This window comes from Hippocampus zosterae, chromosome 6 (genome assembly GCF_025434085.1).
Source record: "Hippocampus zosterae strain Florida chromosome 6, ASM2543408v3, whole genome shotgun sequence".
Lineage (NCBI taxonomy): Eukaryota > Metazoa > Chordata > Actinopteri > Syngnathiformes > Syngnathidae > Hippocampus > Hippocampus zosterae.
The window spans coordinates 13,625,681-13,647,759 of NC_067456.1; the positions used below are offsets into that span (position 1 = coordinate 13,625,681).

A 22,079-nucleotide genomic window follows, 5' to 3' on the forward strand; every position below is an offset into this window, starting at 1 on the left:
ATAACGCAAATAGGAGAATTTATGAACAATAAACCATGAATATGTGGGGTAGTACTGTACATCTTTTGGTTGACTTGATCTGAATCAAACATAGGACAAAATATATATATTTTTTAAACACGCTCTAGAGTGCTGTGCTGACTTATGTGCCTTTTGCTCCAACTTCTTAGCGCTACAAACGTATAATTAAATTTTAATATGCTATCATGCAGTGGTTTCTGCAAGAGCGAAAATAATCTTTTACTGTAACTCAGACGTGCCATTTAAAACTGTCAATGTCAAATCGGTTTTGGCAACACTATGCTCACGCAATAATCCACTAAGTGAGCCCACATATTTTCCATGTGAAGTTTCACAAGTCGGTGATAGTTTGATACTTGTGGCATGCATTTTGGAGAGGGCGTGTGTGTGTGTGTGTGTGTGTGTGTGTGTGTGTGTGTGTGTGTGTGTGTGTGTGTGTGTGTGTGTGTGTGTGTGTGGCTGCTGAGGGGGGCCTATCTGAGACGTTCCTCTGTCACGGTACAATTGCATGCAGCTCAAAGAGATCCGCTACTGTGATGTGACTGGAAGGAGCCCTGCTGCTTTTGCTTGTGTTGGTTTTGGACACGTACATGTTCCAGGGGCGATTTCAGGCCACTGGAGCACAGCTGGTGGGCTGCCTGTGTGTTTATCAGTCTGCTTTTCCCTGTCCCGCATCTCTCCTCAGAATCACACGTCCACAACTCCTGTGACTCATGACCTCTCCAGTGTACAGCGCTCAGCTGTCTTACAAGAAGTGAAAAATCCTTGAATGCTGCGGCATCCTATGACGTCAGCTTGCTGTCATAGTTTCCTATTCTGACTACAGCACAACAGTGGCCACCTACTCTAATAACGTATTCAGACTTCCAGCGGAAACAGAGCAAAAGAAGTTGATCAAATGCAGTGGATAAGATAAGATCTGGCACCAGGGAGGCTGTCACATTATCCACTGGAACAATCATATCAATCACGGAATCATTGGTTTTATTTATTGTAAACATACCTATTGCTGTCCACAAGAGGGCTGATCAGCAGCGAGAATTAGCATCTTCAACTTTGAGAGAAAAAAAAAAAGAAAAAAAAAGCATCCACAGGAAAATACGCCAAAAGAAGCACGTGTCCATGGAGGTGCGCAAAAAGTCTGTGATTAAAAACTAAACAAAAAAGAAAAAAGTACAAGCCCGAGTTTAACCATCTGTTGAGGACTGCATTTAGCATCGCTATATGACAGGGTGCCTGTGACTCAAGTCACACACTCTTTGTTGTGCCGGATACTTAATTGTGGCAGCAGAGAAACAGCAGTGGCCACTAGAGCCCTGCAAACAATCTCCACACCCACAAATAAGCCAGTGCTCAGTTCAGATTCGCAAACACAGTCTGTCATGAGACACCTAATTCATGTTATTTAATTCGGTTTAAGACTTGAACGTTTAAATGAAGAAAAAAAAAATTCAGATTTTCTCTTTAACTGTACTCACCATAGTGCCCTTCATGCTCTGGGACTCCAGACTTTCTGTCTCCAGGCTACGACCTGGGGCTTTAACTCTTTCCACTGGTCCTAAAAGACAAGTTTCAACAGTGGCACAACCCTTGTCAACTTACACCATCATCTGCATCACTTATGACATGAGGTAGGCTACAAACAACCTTGAGATGAGCACTGAGATGACTGAATTGTTTACACTATCCTCATAGAAAGCGAGACAGAGACAAGGTAGGATGAGGACAGAATGTGCATTTGTGTGTGTGTGTGTGTGTGTGTGTTTACAGCACGTAGTCCAATTATCACAGCAATACAAAATGGCATAAGCATTGCGCACAGTAGACAGCATAAAAGAATGGCAGGAATCTGCTATCTGATAGGGTATCGCATGTGCTGTCCCGCCATAGTTACAGAGCTGTAAAAATCAATTTTTTATTATATTACATAAAACAAGATTTGATAACCAGTTATAGTGTGGTAAATATTAAGGCTGCACAATTAAAAAAACATTGCCATCGGGATAACAGCACATGGAACATGCGTATTGCATAGGCATGTGATTAATTCACATTGAATTGTATACTTTCATTTGACTTTGACCAATTAGATACAACCTTAATTAAATGCACATTGCCATCCAATAGGAGAGCAGTGTCTAGAGACATTACTCACACTAACTTAATGAAAAAAGAATAAATTATTTCTGCAGGAAAAAACCTTTTTCATTAAATAATAAAAATGTCATTTCTTCATGTTCGTGTTAAATAATGGCATAACACCCATATCGCAGGTTTTTCCAACAACATAGCCCTCGTACATATGTCATAATTAAGGATCAGGCACCGCGCATAGTCATCAAACTCACCTTGCTGCTGTTCATCTCTGATTTGTCGAATGGCTGCTCGAATCATCTTCCTCTCCTCGTACTCGCCGGCAGCACGGAGCTACAAGCACACCCAAAAATTAGGTTGTGCTCAGAATTATTCACTAACCATTATATGACTTCATATTTTGTACACTGGGCCGAAAGCTTAGTTTTACTCGGCATACTCTCAGTTACCTCACCGTTGTGATGCTTACAATGTATCTAATCAACATCATTGACAACACAACCGGCGGTGTGTTGTCAATGTGACCCGTGATATATATTTTTTTAAATATCTGGAAAAACACGGTTGTTTTGTTTTTTCTTGCAATTATGAGCTTGATTGTCATGGATGTTTTAATCAAAATTGAAATATAGAGTCGGCTAATCTTCCATTTTGGATACATATTTTTGGATTCTGACTCCAGAAAAGTCAGTGTCTCACCAATCATGAACCACACTGCATGTCACTGCTAATAAATTAGGAACAAATGAAAAAAAAAATATTGTTTTAAGCTGAATGTATTTTACAAAATAAATATAGAGAGAGCATCTTGCGCCCATCAATGTTGTAAGATGCTCTTCTTACACTCAGGTGCCGAAAAATCAAACACCATAATTAAAACTACATCCCTTCGCTGATACTGACCATCTTGGTGAGTTCGTCGACATCTCTGATTGCTTTTAGTTTGTGTGACAGGACATCCAAAGCCGTGCTGGAATCGGACCTGAGAGGGCAAGAGAGTGGTTAGAACATGGTCATCATCACTGGCCCGTAACTTCACAATACAAATTGTGGCTTCACCGATTTATATGAAGAGGCAGCAGGACACAGAATTTTCTGAGCTTTGCAAAAAATATTCCATAACTGGAAATAATGATACTGCAGCAGAAGAAATTTGGCACCGGAGAAACAGATGGTTTGAAAAAGACACATCTCATCCTTTTTATTTTTGGAATCACTTCTCCGGTTTGCTTACTATTACGCTTACACTATTTGAGTTTCCTTTAATTGCTAGCAAAATCATTCACTAGCAACCGCTCACACAGTCAGAACAAGCACTACTGTATGAAAATGGATGGCTGGATAATTGTTCACATCGTATACGATAAAGGATGATGTAATAATATTTAGTGTTTGGAACTTTTGCAAAATATTAGTAAGAAGAGTGCATATGACTGGTGCTTCATCCTCTAACATGAAATCACTTTTCTGTTTTTTTCACCCAACGAGTTTTTAAACTTGCAGTCCAATTAGTTGAAGGAAACAGTTTTTCTCATCTCTTTAAGGTCGAATTTGCCAAACATGGATTTTGTGGTTCTAATTCTTAGCGACTGAAATTGGCCTGACTCAAGAGATTCCTAGGATTTGTCAATTGAGGGAGAGTACAGCCAAGTGATGTCTTTAATGAACATTAGTTTTCTTTTCTCTTCTTTCATGGAACATAAATATTTTTTGGGGGTTTTTTTTGTTAAAAGATAAGTCAAGTGATTAGATGCAGCTATCCTCTGATCTTCTTTAAAAACATGAGCAATCTTTTGGCTGACTTTTAAAACCTTAATTCTATCTACTTAGATTTTTGTTGGAAAACCATCAACTAACAAGAATTTAAGCAAGGGATTTCCTTCCACATGGCTCAGTTTAAGACAAATGCATGAAGAACACTTCGAACAGCTTTCTTTCTGACTCACAGTTAAAATGCTGACTGGTAACTCGATATGAAGACGATGGACCAAATGGGTCCATCGTCTTGTGAAAAGGGCAACCAAAATGGAAAGTCTACTGTAGCTGCCATTTACGATTTACCCACTTCACATTTCCAGACCTTTCCTACTGGTGTGTTGAGAAATGCTGGTTTCCATTTCACCATTTCATATCCATTTTGCCTGGACTACTTTGTAATTAGGACATTCCGGTTCAGCATGTTTATGTATGTGGGCTCACCTGTGGTGGTTTTCTTTGTCCTCCTGCTGATTGAGCCGTGTGTGGCGAAACCTCTTGCTGGCCAGTGCGGCCTCCATGTCTTCGATCTCTCTCCTCCTCAACTCGCGGATCGCTGAACGGATGATGCGTCTCTCGTCCAGATCCACGGTTCCATCCAGCTGCATGTTCACCGCAAAAAGACAAACAGAGGGAGTTGAACGATTCAGGTGCAGATGTAATAACAAGGTGTCACACTGTCAAAATGGAACTCCATCATACTACACATGCAAACACAGTTGTGCATGCCATAGCCTGACAGTGGCAGGAGTGTGACAAAGAATTGTTCAACGACGTCATTCAACAGCAGACTGTAAGCAAGGATAAACTGCAATGCTGTTTATGCTGCAGGGATTAATGCTAGGGAAAGACGTTGCAGCCAATAGTCCAAAATCAGAACTTTACAGGAACCACAGAGGAGCTAAATGTGAAATGACTTTTGCTGCATTGTGCCAACATAGTTGATGAATAATATATATGGCCTAAATTTAATATTTCCATATTTTTGCCAGATGTCACACATGATATGATAAATATATTACTATGAGTTCAGTGAAAACAAACCTTTTCAAGAAAAAACAAAATATCAAAAAGATGTGACAAGTGTGTTTTTTCCCCCTTCAGAACTTACTGACAGATTTTTACATAAAAAAAACGTAATTCACATTGCACTGTAACTATGCTTTAATTATAATTATGTTATGCTATAACAGAAGTGTTTGTTGAGTTTGCATGCGTTAACCGCATCAATGTGTGTGTTCTGTACCAATTTGTCCATGCACGACCCTAGTAGGGATAAGACTTTCAGAAAACGGATGGATTGGGATAGGAGGGAGAAAAAGTCAACCACTCACCCTTGCACATGACAATGGATGTGAACAAGCAATGTAGTGTTGCATTACAGTGAAACTCCTCTACAATGAAACCTACAGGGGCGAACATACTCCCTAGTGTGAACAGGTTTTCATGCATGAAAGCCATTCCCACTTTTCTGCTCCCCCTACGACGAAAGGTCCCCCCGTTCCGTTATACGAAATATTTGTCTCTGTTCTTGCCTCGCAACGAGATTCACTACAAGGAAAACAGGCCTTCCGTAAAAGTCTAATCCAACCTCAGCATGCCACAGCGACCTCTACTGCTTCGTTCGGAAACGTGTGTTTACATCTGAGATAAAATTTGCTACAGTGAAAAGCCCCCTGTTGTGAAAAAATTATTGCTGCAAACATGATTTCGTTGTAGAGGAGTTTCACTGTATGTATGGTTTTTTTTTTATCCACAAAAAGATTCCTGCAGTCAAGGAAGACCCGCTTATATAGCACGTGGGCGATAATCATAAGCAAAGTGTTGATATGAATTAAAAAACAAAACAAAACAACCTGCACTCTGTAGACAAGGCGAACTTGAGGGACCCGAGAGAAACCCGAGAGGGACTCTCCCTCTCGCTCCCTCCCTCCGCAAGATGATTGTCATTTGCCGGCTTTAGCTGTCGATCAACGGCAAACGTCAAAGGAGGTATGTGATTAGTTGGACTGCGCTTTACATGCGACATAAGGTTGGCAAGGTCACATGACTGATATCCTCATTTCAATGTTAATATTTTTAATGTTCATATTTCAATTTTGATACGATCTTGTTTTATGTTGTCTTGAGCGGGAAGACATTTCATCTGTGCTGTATTTGACAATAAAGTTGTATCCAATCCAATAACAAGATATCGCTCAGCCGAAAACAGAACAATACGACACAAGACGTATTTCCCCAGCCATCGGACAAAATGTAGTCAAAATCGAAGTGACCACAACATTAAATACACGTGCATAATGCAGAGTGATGACAATCCAAAAGCAATTATGATGACGGTGTAGATGATGGTGGTGTAGAACTGCAGTGAATTATTCTGAGAAGAGTTCCTAATATGTTGTGCCTCTTTTGTCACCAAGATAACCAAAATAATCCAACTCATACTCAGCAGTTACACATGACTAATATAACAATACGTTTCATTAAATCAGCATACACAAAACCGTATTTTGAACATGAGCACAATTATATAACTGGAAGAAAATATGTAAATGCATTGCATTTAAACTACGGTTAAGGCTTCAAAGTAGGGTTTGAAACTATGGATAGGGTTTAAAAAAGTTCAAGACTTGCATTGAGGTTTAAGATGAGGGTTTTAAGCCGGCGTTAGGGTTTAAAAGAGGGATAGGGTTTCAAATTAGAGTTTTAAACTAGGGGTTCGTGTTTCAAAGTATAGTTTCAATCTAGAATAGGGGTTTAAAATTAGGTTTTGTTTAAAAAAAAAAAGATTTAAAAAAGATCAAATTACTATCGAAGTAGTATATTGTGTTTGTGAACAGTGCAGGTGTGCATAATGTAGTGGCCAATAAGAGCGGACTGGTGCCGACAAGTGCACACTTCAGAGACCTTTCTAATGTGAAGAGACAGGTCCACCTGGGCAAAGAGGAGCACAAACAGCTGCTGTTTGGCTTCCAGAGTGTTCGCTATTCAGGCCTCACATTTTTCTCGCATTACTTCAAGCTAATTTAAGATAGCTATGAATTTTTTAATAATTACGGTGTAGACATTGAGTTCACCTTGGTATTTTAGGCTGTGAGCAACGGAGGGTGGAGGTGTGCCGTGTGCTGTCACATAAGAGATGGAGCTCTCTTTTGGCAGACAGCATGAGCCTGTCAACACGTGCAGAGGTGAGTGATGCAAGAAAGGTTGATCCTCCTCACACTCAGCTGCACTTTTTAAGGTTTCCTGCAGCTTGCTTATTGGATGTAGTGGTTAGGCCAAGCCACACACTACAACGTCTCAAACTTGGGGTTGACGTGTTGCCTCTCCAAATGCCTCCTCCACGTGTTGTAGTCAGAGGAGGCGGGGTCTCACCAAGGATGGCGAGTGGTTTTTGAGGTCTCGCTGCGGTTTGATGCAGATATGCAGTAGCTAAGCGTCGCTCTTGCGCTGTCATTTGTGGAAATTTCAAGTTCTGAAGTGAACGTGCTCGGAAAAAGCAAAGATCAGAGGAGGGAGGAGAAGGATAAGAGTGGAAACGGTTAACAGCATAGAGGTACGAGGACAAGGGGAATAAAAGGGAGAATGAAGCTGGGATCGTCTTTGTCTAAAAATGGGCAGAGCAGAGCTGGGTGGGAAAGAGTCATTCCTCACATTCCTGCTGACTCACAAGGAAAGAGATGGTAGTGGAGACAGGAATTGGGGTCAGGTAGATTTTTTTTTTTTTTAGCAGGGAAATGCTTGTTTCTGTCACACTTTTAGTCTAATAGAGTACAGGCAAAAAATTGTAGCATCTTAAATTCAGTAATCAGAATATTTATATGACTACTGTTCCTTGTTTGCTTTCACAATAAAAATCCTGATATTTGATTTTGACTTGATCTGCTCAACAAATGTTTGCATAGATTTGTTTTAAAGCAATTTAGCTTTGCAAAAGGACCACAAAACACATACAAATTCATTCTAATTTTTGTTGGAAATTGCTCCACTGCAAATGTTTCTTGACAAGAAAATACAGCTGCTGTTACAATGTGAGTTGAAGAAATAAAAACTTTTGATTGGGAACTATTGGCTGGTCATGATTATGGTTTTCATATCAGGACATATCAGTACTTTAATACACAAATTCAAACAGCAGCAGCTAAGGTCTGGTTGATGTTTAAATGAGCCAATAAGGAGACAGACATCGAGTTGAATGCACCTGGATTGGTTGCAGCATTTAAATTGGACAATATTAGCTTGGCACAAAGCCAGCAGCTGCAATGTTCTTCCGCTTAGTAAGAGCGCAAGGGGGTGGGGTGGGTGGAATAAAATAAATTCTCTCCCAGAACTGTAACGTAATAAGTGACCATGACAACAGCAAATAAAACACCTCAGACAGAGCATGTGCCAAGAAAAACAAAAAGTAGCCGTTAAAGAAACAGAGGGTGAAATGAGTGAAGGCACAGAGTCCACGTACAGTGGCCTTCACACAGTGAAGGACTGCAGTGTGTCACAGGAAATATGAAAGGAAAAGTCTGGTTACATGTCAGCAACACCTTTAGGCCAACGACCGAGCCTGAAAGCATATTTCAAAAGACACCATTGTACTGTCTGTATGCATCGAAAACATTCATTGTATGAACCAGAGAGTAGCCGTTACTCACATACAGAACTGCTTTTCACACCACGCCGTTTGCCAGCAGACGTGTGAGTCAGAGCTCACACACACAGACACACACACACACACACACACACAGACACACACACACACACGTCACCGGTAGATCTGATCTTGTAACAGTCTGAGCTATCCGTCAACTCTTAAAAAAAAACTGTCGCACCTACTAGCCTTACAGTGGAAGTCACCTGCCCAGATAGTAGGATGTTGGCAAACAGGACTGCGAAGGTGTATGACTCACAGGAAACTGGGTAGGTAATTGCAGATGATATTACAAACTAGTAAGCGTCTGCTTCAGATTCTTGCATGACTCTTAGAATAAACCAGAAAGGCAAGATGTGACATGGCAGGCCTCAAACAAGACACTAGTCTAATTAATGTTCTAATGATAGCCTGCCACAGTGTAACAGTCCGAATGTCAGACTGAACGGCTCAATCAATCATGGTCAATTAAGGAACGTTGGTGGTTTACTTTAATCTTGCCCATCTGACAAAATGCTCCTGTGCTCCAACCTTTGTACTCATCATCTACACTACAGGCCACAAAATGAATGGAATTCCAACACCTGCGAGGTCAGTTTAGCTTACTGTGTGAACAGTCAAACATGGTCAAACGTATGCTTTAAATTTCTCAGGTGGTCAAAATACCAGAAAGGTACAATTTTGTAGGTCTACAGTCTACATTTTAATGACCACCTGCCGCCACAAAGCTGGAAAGAACTGCAGGAAAAACTGAGCACTCGGCTCAGTTACTGTACAAATACACAGCAAGTGGTTTACCAGTTGAGCTTTGCCGAAAGCACATCCCTCATGTCTACACCTTTCATTATCCCTTGACCTGCCTCTGCTAAATGGAGATTATGCTACTACCGCTGCAGCTTTGTATGTCTGTTTGTGAGAATGCAAAATCTACAGGCAGTTTGACTAAATTTGGTGGAAAGGTGTAGGCTGGACCTCTACTTTAGTGTACGAGGTTGTGATGATGGGCTGTCAGCAAAAAGAACAAAAACATCTAGATAAAAACGACAGTGTTAATGTAAACCGTGTATGAAAGGTTAGATGGCCCCTAAAGTGTACAATTTTATTCTGCACAAAAATATCGTACTAATTAACTTGTGCTGCCTGCTTATTTTCGTCATTTTTGTGTGGTTAATCTGTCACGCCACCAAAGAATGGTATTTGTTAGAAATGTCTAAAATGATGACGATAAAACCCTAAATAAGTGGTAAGAGAGAGGTACATAATCTGTCCTTAGTGCTCAGCGTTGTCTGAGTCAACAGCAGTTAGAAAATAATAAGAGGAGAAGAAGAATGGAAAGTAATGAAAGAAAGCTGGCTATATTCTGTCAGTACAGCGACCGCACAATTTCAATGTAATGTAACCCCCCTGGGAGCCCTGTACCCGCAATAAGTGGATAGCACAACGTCTTGGTCTCTTGCAGTATAATTTGTTTCACCACAAGGACGAGAAGGTACTTGCAGCTGATGACTTAAACACTCAGTTAATTTGTCAGAGAAAGCTCCCAGGAAGAACAATATGACCCCTAAGGCCGAATCTAGACTGTTTGGCTCCTAGTTTATGCACACACAGTGTGCGGTTCCCTTTGTGTTTGCAGCACTACTATCACTCGCTGATTTGTGAAAAAGGACGCATTAAAGACCACACAGATACGCGCGTGCATTGGGCATGCCAGCATACAGGTGCTTGAGTATCATGGGTATGCTGTGTAGGCTGGAATTGAGCCCTGGAATAATCATTTCCAGAACACATTGAGGTTAGAGAGCATCCAGGCAGCAGATGGGATCAGAGCGCTTTTAGCTATCTGGTGTCAAGATTCTGAGTTTTGCCTTATAAGGACAGAGGATACTCCTTGTGGAAATGCAGTGAGTTACCAGCTACCGCTGTAGATGCTGTTCAAATGGAAACACTTAGAAGAGGTCTTTCAAGAATAAATAAAAATAAAAGGCCATAAATATCATACAAATTCTCTCAAAGTGAGGTCAAATTCAACCCCAGAGTACATTTCCTTTTTTGTAAAACAATGAGCATAGACAGAAGGTAAGCACACCCTGTGAAAAATGGGAAAGTCATCAGGATACAAGAGAGCCTCGCAAGGCAATCTGTTTCTATGAAGAGGGAGTTTCGGTCACTTCACAGCTGGAAGACCAACAAAGAAATGAACTTGATTCAAGGTTGAACTACATTCTAGCGCAGGGCCCACTGGGCCTGCGTTGTGTGGGAACAAGACTGAACACGACCTGCCAATGACTTTAACCTGAAAAGAAGAAAGATTAATATACATGTGGCAACGTGCTCGCTTTGACTAAATCTACATGTGCAGGGAAGCTCAACTTCCAAGCACAACTAAATGATAGGTAAGACGGAGACATGGGAAAAACACTGCCCCTCTTTCTAGTCCACAGAGCAGAAACAAAAGGGGTGGGGGATATAGGGCATAACTGACATACTATTGAACACAAAAGATTAATGCACTGCAAAGACTATTTCATCACATGTGAAATAAGGTTTTGTGTGAACGTGGTTAAAACTGGGGTACAATAGAGTCCCTGGAGGTACAAGCCATGCGAAAAATTTACTATATTAGGATAAACGATGTGCTCCAAAATGGGTTTGGCCGAAAAAGAAACATATTCCTGTGTTCCCAAACGGTTCATTACATTTTGCATCAATAAAACCTCTTTTATTGAGTCCAGTGAAACAAGAGGCTGAACACATGCATGCACGCACACTCACACAAAATATTTTGTTAATTTTCAAATTGATCAACTCATAATATTGTATTACGAACCCTGGAGCCGTTTCAGTGGATGCATGTATCGATTTATTTTTAATGCTGTACTTTAAAATGGTTTAGGGATTGTTTGCCAAGTTAGGAGTCTTGCTTCTCTCATTAGACACCAAGCAGAAGACTCTGATGGATACTGTGAAATATTTCCAGACAAGATGCCATTTTCCTGAGGGGTCAGCATATGGGAAATAGTGAGACACTGCTGGAGTGAGGGGGGGGGGGTGCATGCCAGTTTCTGATGAATGTGTTTATCCATCAGCAGGAAGAGCATAAATTTTGAGCCCAAACAGATGCAAGCTGACTCAACTTGAATAAGAGCAGTGAAACTTGTGCCACGGCGCAGATGAGCCATGTACGATGCATCTCCAGAAACTCGCAGCATTAAAGTATTCACAACAGTGAGCTGAAGGGCCAAACATCAACATCCTCCTGATGACTTCTGCAAGATGTGAGGAAATGACCATTTCCTTAGGGATTTAATGTAGAACCAACATTCATCAGTGCCTCTCTCTCTATTTTACTTTAGAGTCATCTCCCAACCTGGCTCAATGTTGATGTATACCACAATTAACACCCCAGAAATATTCTACTTCTATGTGACAACCAAGTAAAAATTGAATTGCATTCTCTAATTTTCACGGAAAAAATGACTACAGACAAGAGCTGTGTTAAAACAATCCCTGTTGACATGGGCCTTAATAAACAAGAAGCATGCCAGGCCTGTTGTTCAGGATGTTCCTTTGTATAGAAATACGACGCAATCATGCTGATTGCTTGTCGTCAATGGTCTTACCTGAAACTATGGTCATATCTCAGAGTACAGAATTTGACGTATGCAAGTAATGCGACTCAGCTGGACGCAGGAACAACAACATGCCTGTGGTCCACATGGCTGAGTTGTTTTGCATAAACAAATTTTCAATAGTCAAAAAGGGATCACCTAGCCAGAATGATCCATTTTTCATTCACAAGATCAATTTAGGTTTTGTTTTGTTTTGAAATCAGGAAAATTACCTTGCATTTTCACTTTTATCAATTTGTTTTTGGAGAAATAAGTTAAGAAGTACTGTACTCTCAAAACGCCCCTTTTTCTAATCGGCAATATAGCCACGCCCACTTCCCCAAGTCTTGTTTCGAAATGACGAGAGGACCCGGACAATTCAAAATCATTGTATATACCTTGCTAATAATTTCCACACATGCCGATTAATCGGCACCAAAATTTATGAGAGCGTCTCAATTATGCCCACTCCAATCCCTAAAAATATCACAAGGATGAGACTCTCCATTGCTGATTTAAGAGAATGAGGAAATAAGCAGCTTACATGCATTTTCTTCCATGCCAGATTTGCTTTCTTTGATAAGTCCCCAAGATATGAACGCAATGTTTTCCAAGAGGCTTTTCGTAAGGTGAATTGTTAATAAGTTATTGTTTATTACATTTCAATATATGTGCTGAATTTTTTAAGGTGCAACTTTGAAATTTCACCAAGCTGACCTCTCGGGCTTGTCGCACAGCTGCAGTTGATGCACGGGAAAGGGCCACTTGCACTCCAACGCTGAGCTGATTCTCTGGCCGGAAAGAATAGCCGTTCGCCCTGCTTCGGCCGCATGAACGGCCGGCGTAAAGGTTTGGTAAGAGGGCGCCCGCGACACAAGCTCTTTGTCTGCCTGAAACACGTGCGTCCGCAACACAAAGTCCCATGTCTGGCCAGTAATAAAGTGAGGATTTGATTGATGGCTTTTGATTTGATGGCTCGAAATGATTACTCAATTATTGAAATACAGTAGTTAATTTGATCATTGATTACATTTTGTCACTTCTAACGGAAAATATTGAACAGAAACTCCCGAGTTCACCATAGCACAATGACTCAAGATATGTGCATTACAATGTATAAGGAAGGATTGCAGGACAACATTGCAAGACCTTATAGACAAAAAGCAGCAATGTGTGCGGTCGGGCAGACCTGTAATTCAATTACTGAAAGAATGCAATCACATTACCAACACAACCAATGCCCATCTCCGGAATATTTATTTGGTTAACTATGTGTGTAATTGCCACATTATTCCATTATGGAACAATGATAGTGTTATAATAAAAACACTGCACCTCATATTAAAGCGCAGCTTTTGAGAATGACTAAACAAAGGTCCGCTTGAATGGTGGAAAATTAAATGAACTTAAATTCAACCTCAGACTGAGAGGACACATTTGCTAAAAGTGGAGTTGGGGGGTGGTGGTGGGGGGTTGCATTGTTTGAGTGCAATAAACTCAAAGTCCAAACCTAAATATAGACCTTGAGGCTTACAGGACGGCATCTAAATGTGACCATTTATAGTTGTATTCACAAAAAGAGGTTTCCTGTTTAATCCCCCTGCAAAAAACTGACTTCTTATCTCAGTGCTGTGTATTTGGATAAGAAATGTCAACCATTTTTGTTTTGGACTGTCACTGAAGAAGTGAAGATAACTTGTTCCCATTACAGATGATTTTATATATTAGCAAGGATCATGCAAGTTGACGCAAATGATTTGCTTTCGCGGGCCACATAAAATGAGGTGGCAGGCCGGATCTGGGTCCTGGGCCTGGAGTCTGACATCTGTGTGATACAATATTCAGGAGTAACCAGCCTCCACCATCGGACCAAACTTGTGATTCTCCTTTTCGTTGAGCAGGAAGTGCTCCTTCTGTATTTTTTTTTTTTTTTTTTTTTAAATTACTTTCTTCAGGCGTCATATTCACTAAACTGCTCTGATGGTTTAATGTAACATGTTTGACATCTGTTGCCTTGGAATATTTCTAAAAATCTGTCAGACGATTTTGGTACGGAAACACAACACAGAAGGTTAAAAATATCAGTGAGTATAAATAAACCCATTTATCGAAGCAAAGATAAAGTTTGTTATTGTTGTTTCCATGTTGACGTGGCATGTAACATAAAACTGCACAATTTGGTTGATTTATTGCTCCCTGCTGATGAAGCTGAGATTTTTCAACACGTCTCTTGGGGTGAGGGGGGTGGAGACTACAGAGAGCCGACAAGCAAACTTATTCTTCCACTCTCACTGCAACTGCTGAAAAGCACAAAAGTCCAGAGGGTCATAAAATAAATTCTGGAGGGGTCCATGGAGGCCTGATCACAGCGCAAAGCTGCTACATCTTAAACACACGGATGCTTCCAGATCACCAGGGAGAAGGGACGCTCACACGGCTGGTAGGAATAATTACAAATCAATGTGCCAGACAATCCAGCGTGGGAGATCAACTGGGCAGGCGCCATGAACAGAAAGACCCCCTATGGCGGCCATTTTCTTCCAAATTGACTGCATTAATAACAAGCAGGAAGAGGAAAATCATTCCTCATTCCTTTGGTGTCGCAAGGCAAGTTTGACGAGGTAATGATAGGGCGAACAGAGCCACTGACTGATTCCACACACTGTAAACACCTGCTCGTCTTACAGGTTTGACTTAATGCATACTTGTAAAAAAGTGCGTACATATTGATTGTCTCCATTCTCCAAGGTACAGAATCACACAGACCATTTTATTTTTTTTTCTTTATGTATTTTGTCAACATACAAATACAGGTTCCAAATTTTAGGTCACTGACTCTTTGGAGAACTGTTACAAGCCCCCCTATCCAAAACTTCCCAGCACGAAAGTATATATACATATCATGTGTCATCTCCATTTTCTGAACCGCTTTATCCTCACAATGGTCGCGGGGCATGCTGGAGCATATCCCAGCAGTCTTCGGGCAGTAGGCGGTGGACACCCTGAACCGGTTGCCAGCCAATCGCAGGGCACACAGAGACGAACATCCATCTACGTTCACACTCACCCTTGGGGACAATTTTGAGTCTTCAATCAGTCTGCCTCTGACTGAAGACCCACGACCTCTGCACTATGAGGTCGACACGCTAACCACTAAACTACCGAACCGCCTGTGCCAGTGGAATTTGAAAAAATAATAACAAATAAATAAATAAATAATATGGAATATATGTACGGAGTAGTTTGACATATTTCTTTTCCCTTTAGGGTAAAGACGGGCACCTTTGATTTGAAGCGGTTTTAATTTAAAACATTTCCATGAATAGTCACTGTTCTGGGATATTTTATCGGGTTGTTTTGATGTGTGTGTGGTTGCGTGTATTTGTCAAGACATCAAAGAAGAGGCGAGAGGACAGTACTTCGAGCTCTCACTGCTGTGTGACTGCCCTGATGCACAGGTTGTTCATGGGGTAACTCCGCTTTGATGAACAGCGGAGGCAAGTGGGTTGTTGACATTTGCAGGGATATATTTATGGTTATAGAAAGCAGCAAAGTCTGTACCCTGCATATTTTTCCGACTGATGTAATAATACAGCCGTCAACACCACAAGGGTGCCATTTGTTAATAGTAGAACTCCCACAACAGTCATTCTGGCAGTTCTCAAAGTTTGATCTGTTATAACTCTGTTAACATAGATTACATTAGATGTTTCTTGCCTGTCAACTTTTCCTGTGTCTGGATGGATATTATTCCCATGCTGCCATTTTATTATATTAAAAAAAAAAAAGTAACAATTTTTATGAGTCCTTATTCCTGAAACGTGGTTTCCGGAGCAATCAATTTTCAGCTGCGGCATTGATTTGTCAGAACAGTCAGCATATATCAACAAAATCGCCACAGTATTTTGCTTTTTATGCGTCTTACCGTCTTCCTCTCTTGGGTGACCGCTCAAGCTTAATGTAGCTTTATAAGGATACGCTTGATGTCAAATCCCAAATATTGAGGCGATTATTTTAATATTAAAGTACCACCTGTTGCTTCGGAATGCGCTTGATAGCCCGCCACTGTGTCTCTATTAGTGCAGTCATTTATTTTACATTTGAAGCTACTAGCATGGGCATCAATTTTTAATTCTAGAGTGGAGGGGAAAAAAACCCACTTAAAAGAGCTCAAGTGGGCGAGTACACAGTCCTTTAAGCAGATGATTTAGTTTGAGCTCCGGCTGTAATTCTGCCATCCAGATGGATGACCACACAAATGCTGTGCAATTGCCGCACAGACTGGGATACCAACAGGTCATTTTTTTGGTGGATATTCAAATAATTGTGGCCGAACGAGAAGAAAAATGTTGGTTGCCATGGAGGGGATTAGATGCGCAAATAAAAGGCAGCCAGCTCTCTGAATAGATGAGTGGCGATGGGATTAGCGGCTTTAGAGAGGCCGCCACATGACCTTGTGACCGCTTAGTTCATCAAGTACAACACAGGACGGAAGTGTGTTCTCATTAATAGCTCCTCCACAGAGAACTTAATTGAGAGTCCCAAAACGCATGCAAACCAGGATGAGAGTGAAATTGAAAAATGCTTCACTTGGTGTCTTGCTAATTTTTTGCAGGTCCTCATTAACAGAGACCGCTTTGATCACACTGTTTGTACGTTTCTAGTATGGCAATGTCCGGTGACTGTAGCATGAGCTGTGTTGAAACTGACCAACAGTCCCACCGAGACCCGCAAGTGGAAAATACGGACTCCTCTGTCGCCACAAACATGTTCAATGAGAATGTGGGATCTTGCCGGGCACATTTGACAGATCGGAACACGACGGAAGACTTCGCTCTCTCAGAAAATCTGTCCGTGCTTAGCTCAGCAGTACACGTTGACAAACGTCAAGGATTCCAACATCTACCTGATTTCATTGTTTTGTTCTCACTCTGGACTTAAGTGTCACTCTTACAGACTTCAACAATGGTATCAGGGAAGATTCTGAAAAACTTGATTCCTCTTATGAATGCAGAGCTCTCGCTGGACTAAATCCAGCATTCAGTCCTCATTCATTTGCTGCACCGCTTATCCCCGCTGACTTCAGGTGAAAACCAGACGACACCATGGGCTGGCTGCCAGTCATTCGCAGAGCACACACACAAACAGATGGCCATTTCCAGTCGCATTCATAGAGTCACTGAGTGGGAACTGAACCCATAATTCCTGCAGAGAAGTCACGCAATTAAACCACTGCATCATCAAGGACTATAAACCCGACCCTCCATGCTAAATTCTCTAGTGAGAAAATCAAACTTAATCCTCATTACTCCCTCAGCTCTGCGATTTGCCTTTTTAAATAAACTCATAAATAAACTGATCAAAGCACCCAGGACTTTAAATACAGCTATTACACTAAAAAGGGGGAAAAATATGGTAAAGATTGTCCATCCACTGATTTATGAGCAACTCGGCAAGATGATTACAGTTGGGAAAAGTAACACGATCGTCAGAAAGGTCAAGAGAACTTTTTTTTTCTTTGTTCCAGAATAAACAAGACTTTTTCTCGTCTTACTTAGGCCTAAACAGACAAATCAAAACGGGAGGTGTTTTGTTTTTTAAGTCATTCTTGGGAAAGCAGACTTGTGAGAGCAAAGTCTTTTTAGAGGTGAACACACACACACATGTAGCTGTCCCTTGACTGTCCGCCTGTAAAAAGATAATGCTCAGTTCAGAACACGCTCATGTGGTTGTAGCAGTGTGTTTTTTTTAATCCAATTTTGTTTCCTAATTTTTTCAACATGAGAGGGCAGCATGTCAGTAGCACGCATGAAGCAGAGCAATTTTAGAAATAAAGTCGAGTTTTGCACTCTACTAAAAACCAACGGCAATCTCAAACAGAAAGCGTACCCACAAAATTCAAAAGTCCTAAAGTCACATACAATTGGGATTCTCATCTAATCGATTCATTTTGACACATCTCACAGCTTTAACTGAAATAGATAAACAACCTTTCAGTTTACTCGTGCTTTATCTTAGCATAAAACTTCCCTATAAGAAAGAACCAATTATGTACTGCATCTAAACAATATCCGAAAATAAAATTTTCAATACAAAAATGCTTTTTTTTTTTTACTCAGCATAAAATTGGACATTATTTTTGTGTTTACCGTTTCTATCAAAGGTGTGTATTTACACCTGTCCATCAGGACTGAGGGCAGGTCGGTCACTGAGGGACTCTCGCTTTCGCTGGAGGACTAACGACGACGGTAAATTTGAAACTGATGCACAAACATGTAGAAAGTGCAGATGGAAGTGATTTTCGGGCCTCCCCCCCAGTAGGAGGAGCGGTAACATACAAAAAATAAATAAAGAAGATAATTTTTTAAAAAGAATATAAAAGAGCAGTTAAATTATTTTCGCAGGTGTACGTATGACAGTCACAAATGTTATATTTTACAAAAGCATGCCTCTATAGTTAATAAAGAATTTATGAGGGTGACAGTTTGACCCTGGAGCAGATCATTGTGACATGTCCATTAGGTCCCAAGACAAAATCTATACAGATCACAGGTCAGCAATCATCCTGGAACATATTGTGTTTCAACCTTGGGCATTCAACTGCATTGTTGGGTGTACTGCATACCTCTACCCAGTGTCAGTCAAAGGTGAGCATTCTAATCTTTGTAAAGATAGAACTTAAACTTAATATTGTGTCATGGATCGAATTCTATTGTGGAGGTATGCCAAAATGTGGTTGGTGGGTGTTATCAGTACAGTGTTTAAAAAAGAAAAAAGTTTGAGGAAGCGGATTGGTTCTAAGACGCTTAATTTGCAAATGTTACTCAACGACAAAGTGTATTGGAGGCAAATGAGTCAAGCTGTGTCGTAAATATCCGTCGCGTCCTCCAGGTGTCATTCGGAAAAAAGACAAAACAGTCTCATGTTGCACCCTCTTCTGCTTGAAAATATGACTAATGTCAATTAAGCAGGACATGGCAACACCCAAAGACACTTCATCCATACGGACTAGTGACATCGCGTCTGAGCAGCAACAGCGTGGAGTCACACAACAGCTGAGAACTTACTGTACTTACTTCGATTAATCAGAATATGATTACTCAACCATTGCACACAACGCGTAAACTGAAGAATCTAGGCATGCCTGGATTTCACATGACTAATCGATGTGACTCCTACTATTCTAGACCAAATACATGAACACAGTTTACAAATGCAGCATGGTGCCTGCGGTTGGCACGTCTGCCTGACTGTTCTGAGGTTTGGGGTTGAATCTTTGGTACAGTCTCTCTGTGTGGAGGTTGCATGTTCTTGTGTGGGTTTTCTACACGTACAACAGCTCCCAAAAACATGCATCTGAGATAAATTTCTGACTCTAAATTGTTCATTAGTTGTCTATATGTGGCCTGCAACTGACTGGCTACAAGTCCAGGTTGTAACCTTGGTCAAGGCCAAAATCAGCAAATATGCTCCAATTCATCCACAGCGCGAATTAGGAAACACAAACATGAAAATGAATGGATGTGTATTTTACAAAGTGTAATCTCCTCTTTAGGATGTATCCAAATTACAGCTATAAAGACAGTTAAAAAATGTTGGGGAGAAATATTATAAATAAGGGTGTAACAATATTCATATAATGACAATCAAAAATCTCTTTTGTTCATTCTTGGTAGACTTTGGTGAGTGACTGGAATGATTTTGTCTGACTATTGGCAAACAGTAAACTCACATTGTTCCATTGGCTCACTTCCAATAAATTGCTCACCGTAAAGTTTATACAGTATTTGACGACATGAAAACAAATACAATAAAACAACCCATGATGTTAAGTTTAGTGGAATTTGTGACACTTAGACACTAATTCCCAAAGACTGTGGCACACTGTCTAGTTTGAAGAGCTCATCGATTCTGCCACAAGGAATTATCTTATTGTATTTAATTGGTCAGATTATTTATTTACTACAAATAAAGCATCTTTGTTCCTCTATCCATTCTAGCGACGTATGGTGACAGACAGACTAATTCAATGCTCCTCCACAATATTGCAATTAATTTGTATATCCATTTTTTGTGACTTTTTTTTGTTCGATGTGTGTTTTCTGATCGAAAACAGGTGCCTTGCCGCAATAAAAGGTTGGCTCACAACACAACAACGTCTCTAACTGAGGTGGCTGGTGGTGAGGTTCGAAAGCTGAAGCTGCGATAAACATGGGCATCCACGTTAATTGGCAGCGAGGGAATACTGTACTCTCGTGTGTACTGTACTCACCAAAGCACGGAGGGAGGACTCGTCCAGTGCAGCGTAACTTTCCTGGGTCATTTTGGACATGTTGTCTTGTTATCACACTCTGGTGACAAGCGACACTCTCGGGCTTCAGTGAGACTCAATGACTCCCGACGTCGACGTTCCACCTGCTCAACTTCCCTCGCAGACTTAGATCAAGTGTATTTTATCTCTTTTGTTCCTCGCGTTTTTTTTAACGCGAGGGCAGTTTTAGTTTTTAACTATAAATATATATATTTTTTAACCGTGAAGGTTTTCAAGGAGCATTTTGCAGGTCAGCGTCCTGAGTTAAAGTAGGAAACCGCCACAAGTTTACTCACCGGGAAACGTTGGCCGCTTTTTGAACTGCACAATCAGAGTGGACGGTGTAGGCCCCGCCCCTCTCCGTTGCCTGCTGCAGCTCCCGGCGCTTATTTAAATTACGCCACTTAGTGTGCAGTATAATCATAAAAAAACAAAGGAAAGCTCCAATTGGTTACCGTGTTGAGCGTACTATGTGATCCATATAGTACACTAAGTACACTATTTGTTCTCATTGATTGACACCAAGCATCAGAACAACTAAGGAATTTCGTGCATGCCTTCCACTGTATTTCTGTGCACCAGTAGAATGACAAAGGGTAACTAATGGGCACTAGTGAGTAGTGGAACGACTATACCTTACAGGTGACAAAAGATTTATTTATTTCCACTACTTACTGCCTTCTGCCTCCCACTACTGTATAACATTTCTGCACTCTTAGAACGTCCAGGTCACACCAGGAGAACAACTCGTAATCTCTTGTATGACTCTGCCTAAATAGTGACATTTCTTCAAAACATAAGAGGTAATAGTAGGACATTGCATAAATGACAATTCTGAGTTGGGCATGCGAGATGATTAGTGCCCTAAATCCCATGTAGCCTCTGCTTAAACTACTATAACACCACCATTAGAGGGGATATGTTTTTGCCAGATAAACTAAAAAGTCATTGTTTTACTGGATTATCACTTTTTAAATCATAAGCCCTTAAAAAGAAAAATATTCAATCTTACTCAAGAATCAACATTCTATAAGCAAGCAAAAAAAAAAAGAAAAATAAATTATATTACTTTTGTTTGTAGTCCATATTATATATTTGTGTACTTTTTGCCATATTATGTATTATGTTGTAATTGTAAAATTGTAAATATTTTTGTTTGTTTGTTTGTTACAACTTTGTCATTTATGCAGGAAAATGAAAAGTACAGTGGTGCCTTGACAAACAAATTTCATTGGTTCAGTTACCATGCTCCTAAATCAAAATGGTTAAAATCATTTCCCCATAGAAATGAATGGAAGGTCCTTTAATCTGCTCAAATTTACCCTGAAAAAATACTTTTGCAACGTGTTTTATTGTAAATAATTAAATAGCCTGGGCATCAAGTGGCAGTATAATAAATTCATTCAAACAATAGTTGTGGATACCACACATAATTTCGTACTCTAACCAGGAGTCATCTTTTTTTCTTTTTTGCAGAGGATATATACTTATGAGCATTGTTATATTGTCTGTCTACATATGGTGCTGGCTGCACCCTTTTTTCAAATATCCAATCCTTGAAGCATTTAACTAACACCGCCATATAGATTTTTTTTATTAGCCCGTCTGAGGCATTTCCCCATAACGTGTGAACATTAAGGCAGCGGAC

General features: G+C 40.5%; 1 protein-coding gene across 6 annotated transcripts in view; it reads right to left on the bottom strand.

The window, feature by feature from the left end:
- smtnb (smoothelin b) overlaps positions 1-20,764 on the bottom strand; it is a 48,211-nt gene extending 27,447 nt beyond the window's left edge. For 5 of the 6 annotated variants that reach the window (XM_052067610.1, XM_052067607.1, XM_052067606.1 and 2 more), the window contains exons 1-5: positions 20,393-20,764; positions 4,315-4,472; positions 3,019-3,097; positions 2,370-2,448; positions 1,500-1,579 (exon numbers count right to left, since the gene is read on the bottom strand). In XM_052067610.1, the coding sequence (XP_051923570.1) occupies positions 1,500-1,579; positions 2,370-2,448; positions 3,019-3,097; positions 4,315-4,472; positions 20,393-20,452 (456 nt within the window). In that variant the 5' untranslated portion in view covers positions 20,453-20,764. Of the gene's footprint in view, positions 1-1,499; positions 1,580-2,369; positions 2,449-3,018; positions 3,098-4,314; positions 4,473-8,516; positions 8,603-20,392 lie in introns of those variants that run through there. The other variant, XM_052067612.1, reaches the window with a different exon arrangement.
- Between the last annotated feature and the right edge of the window lie 1,315 nt (positions 20,765-22,079).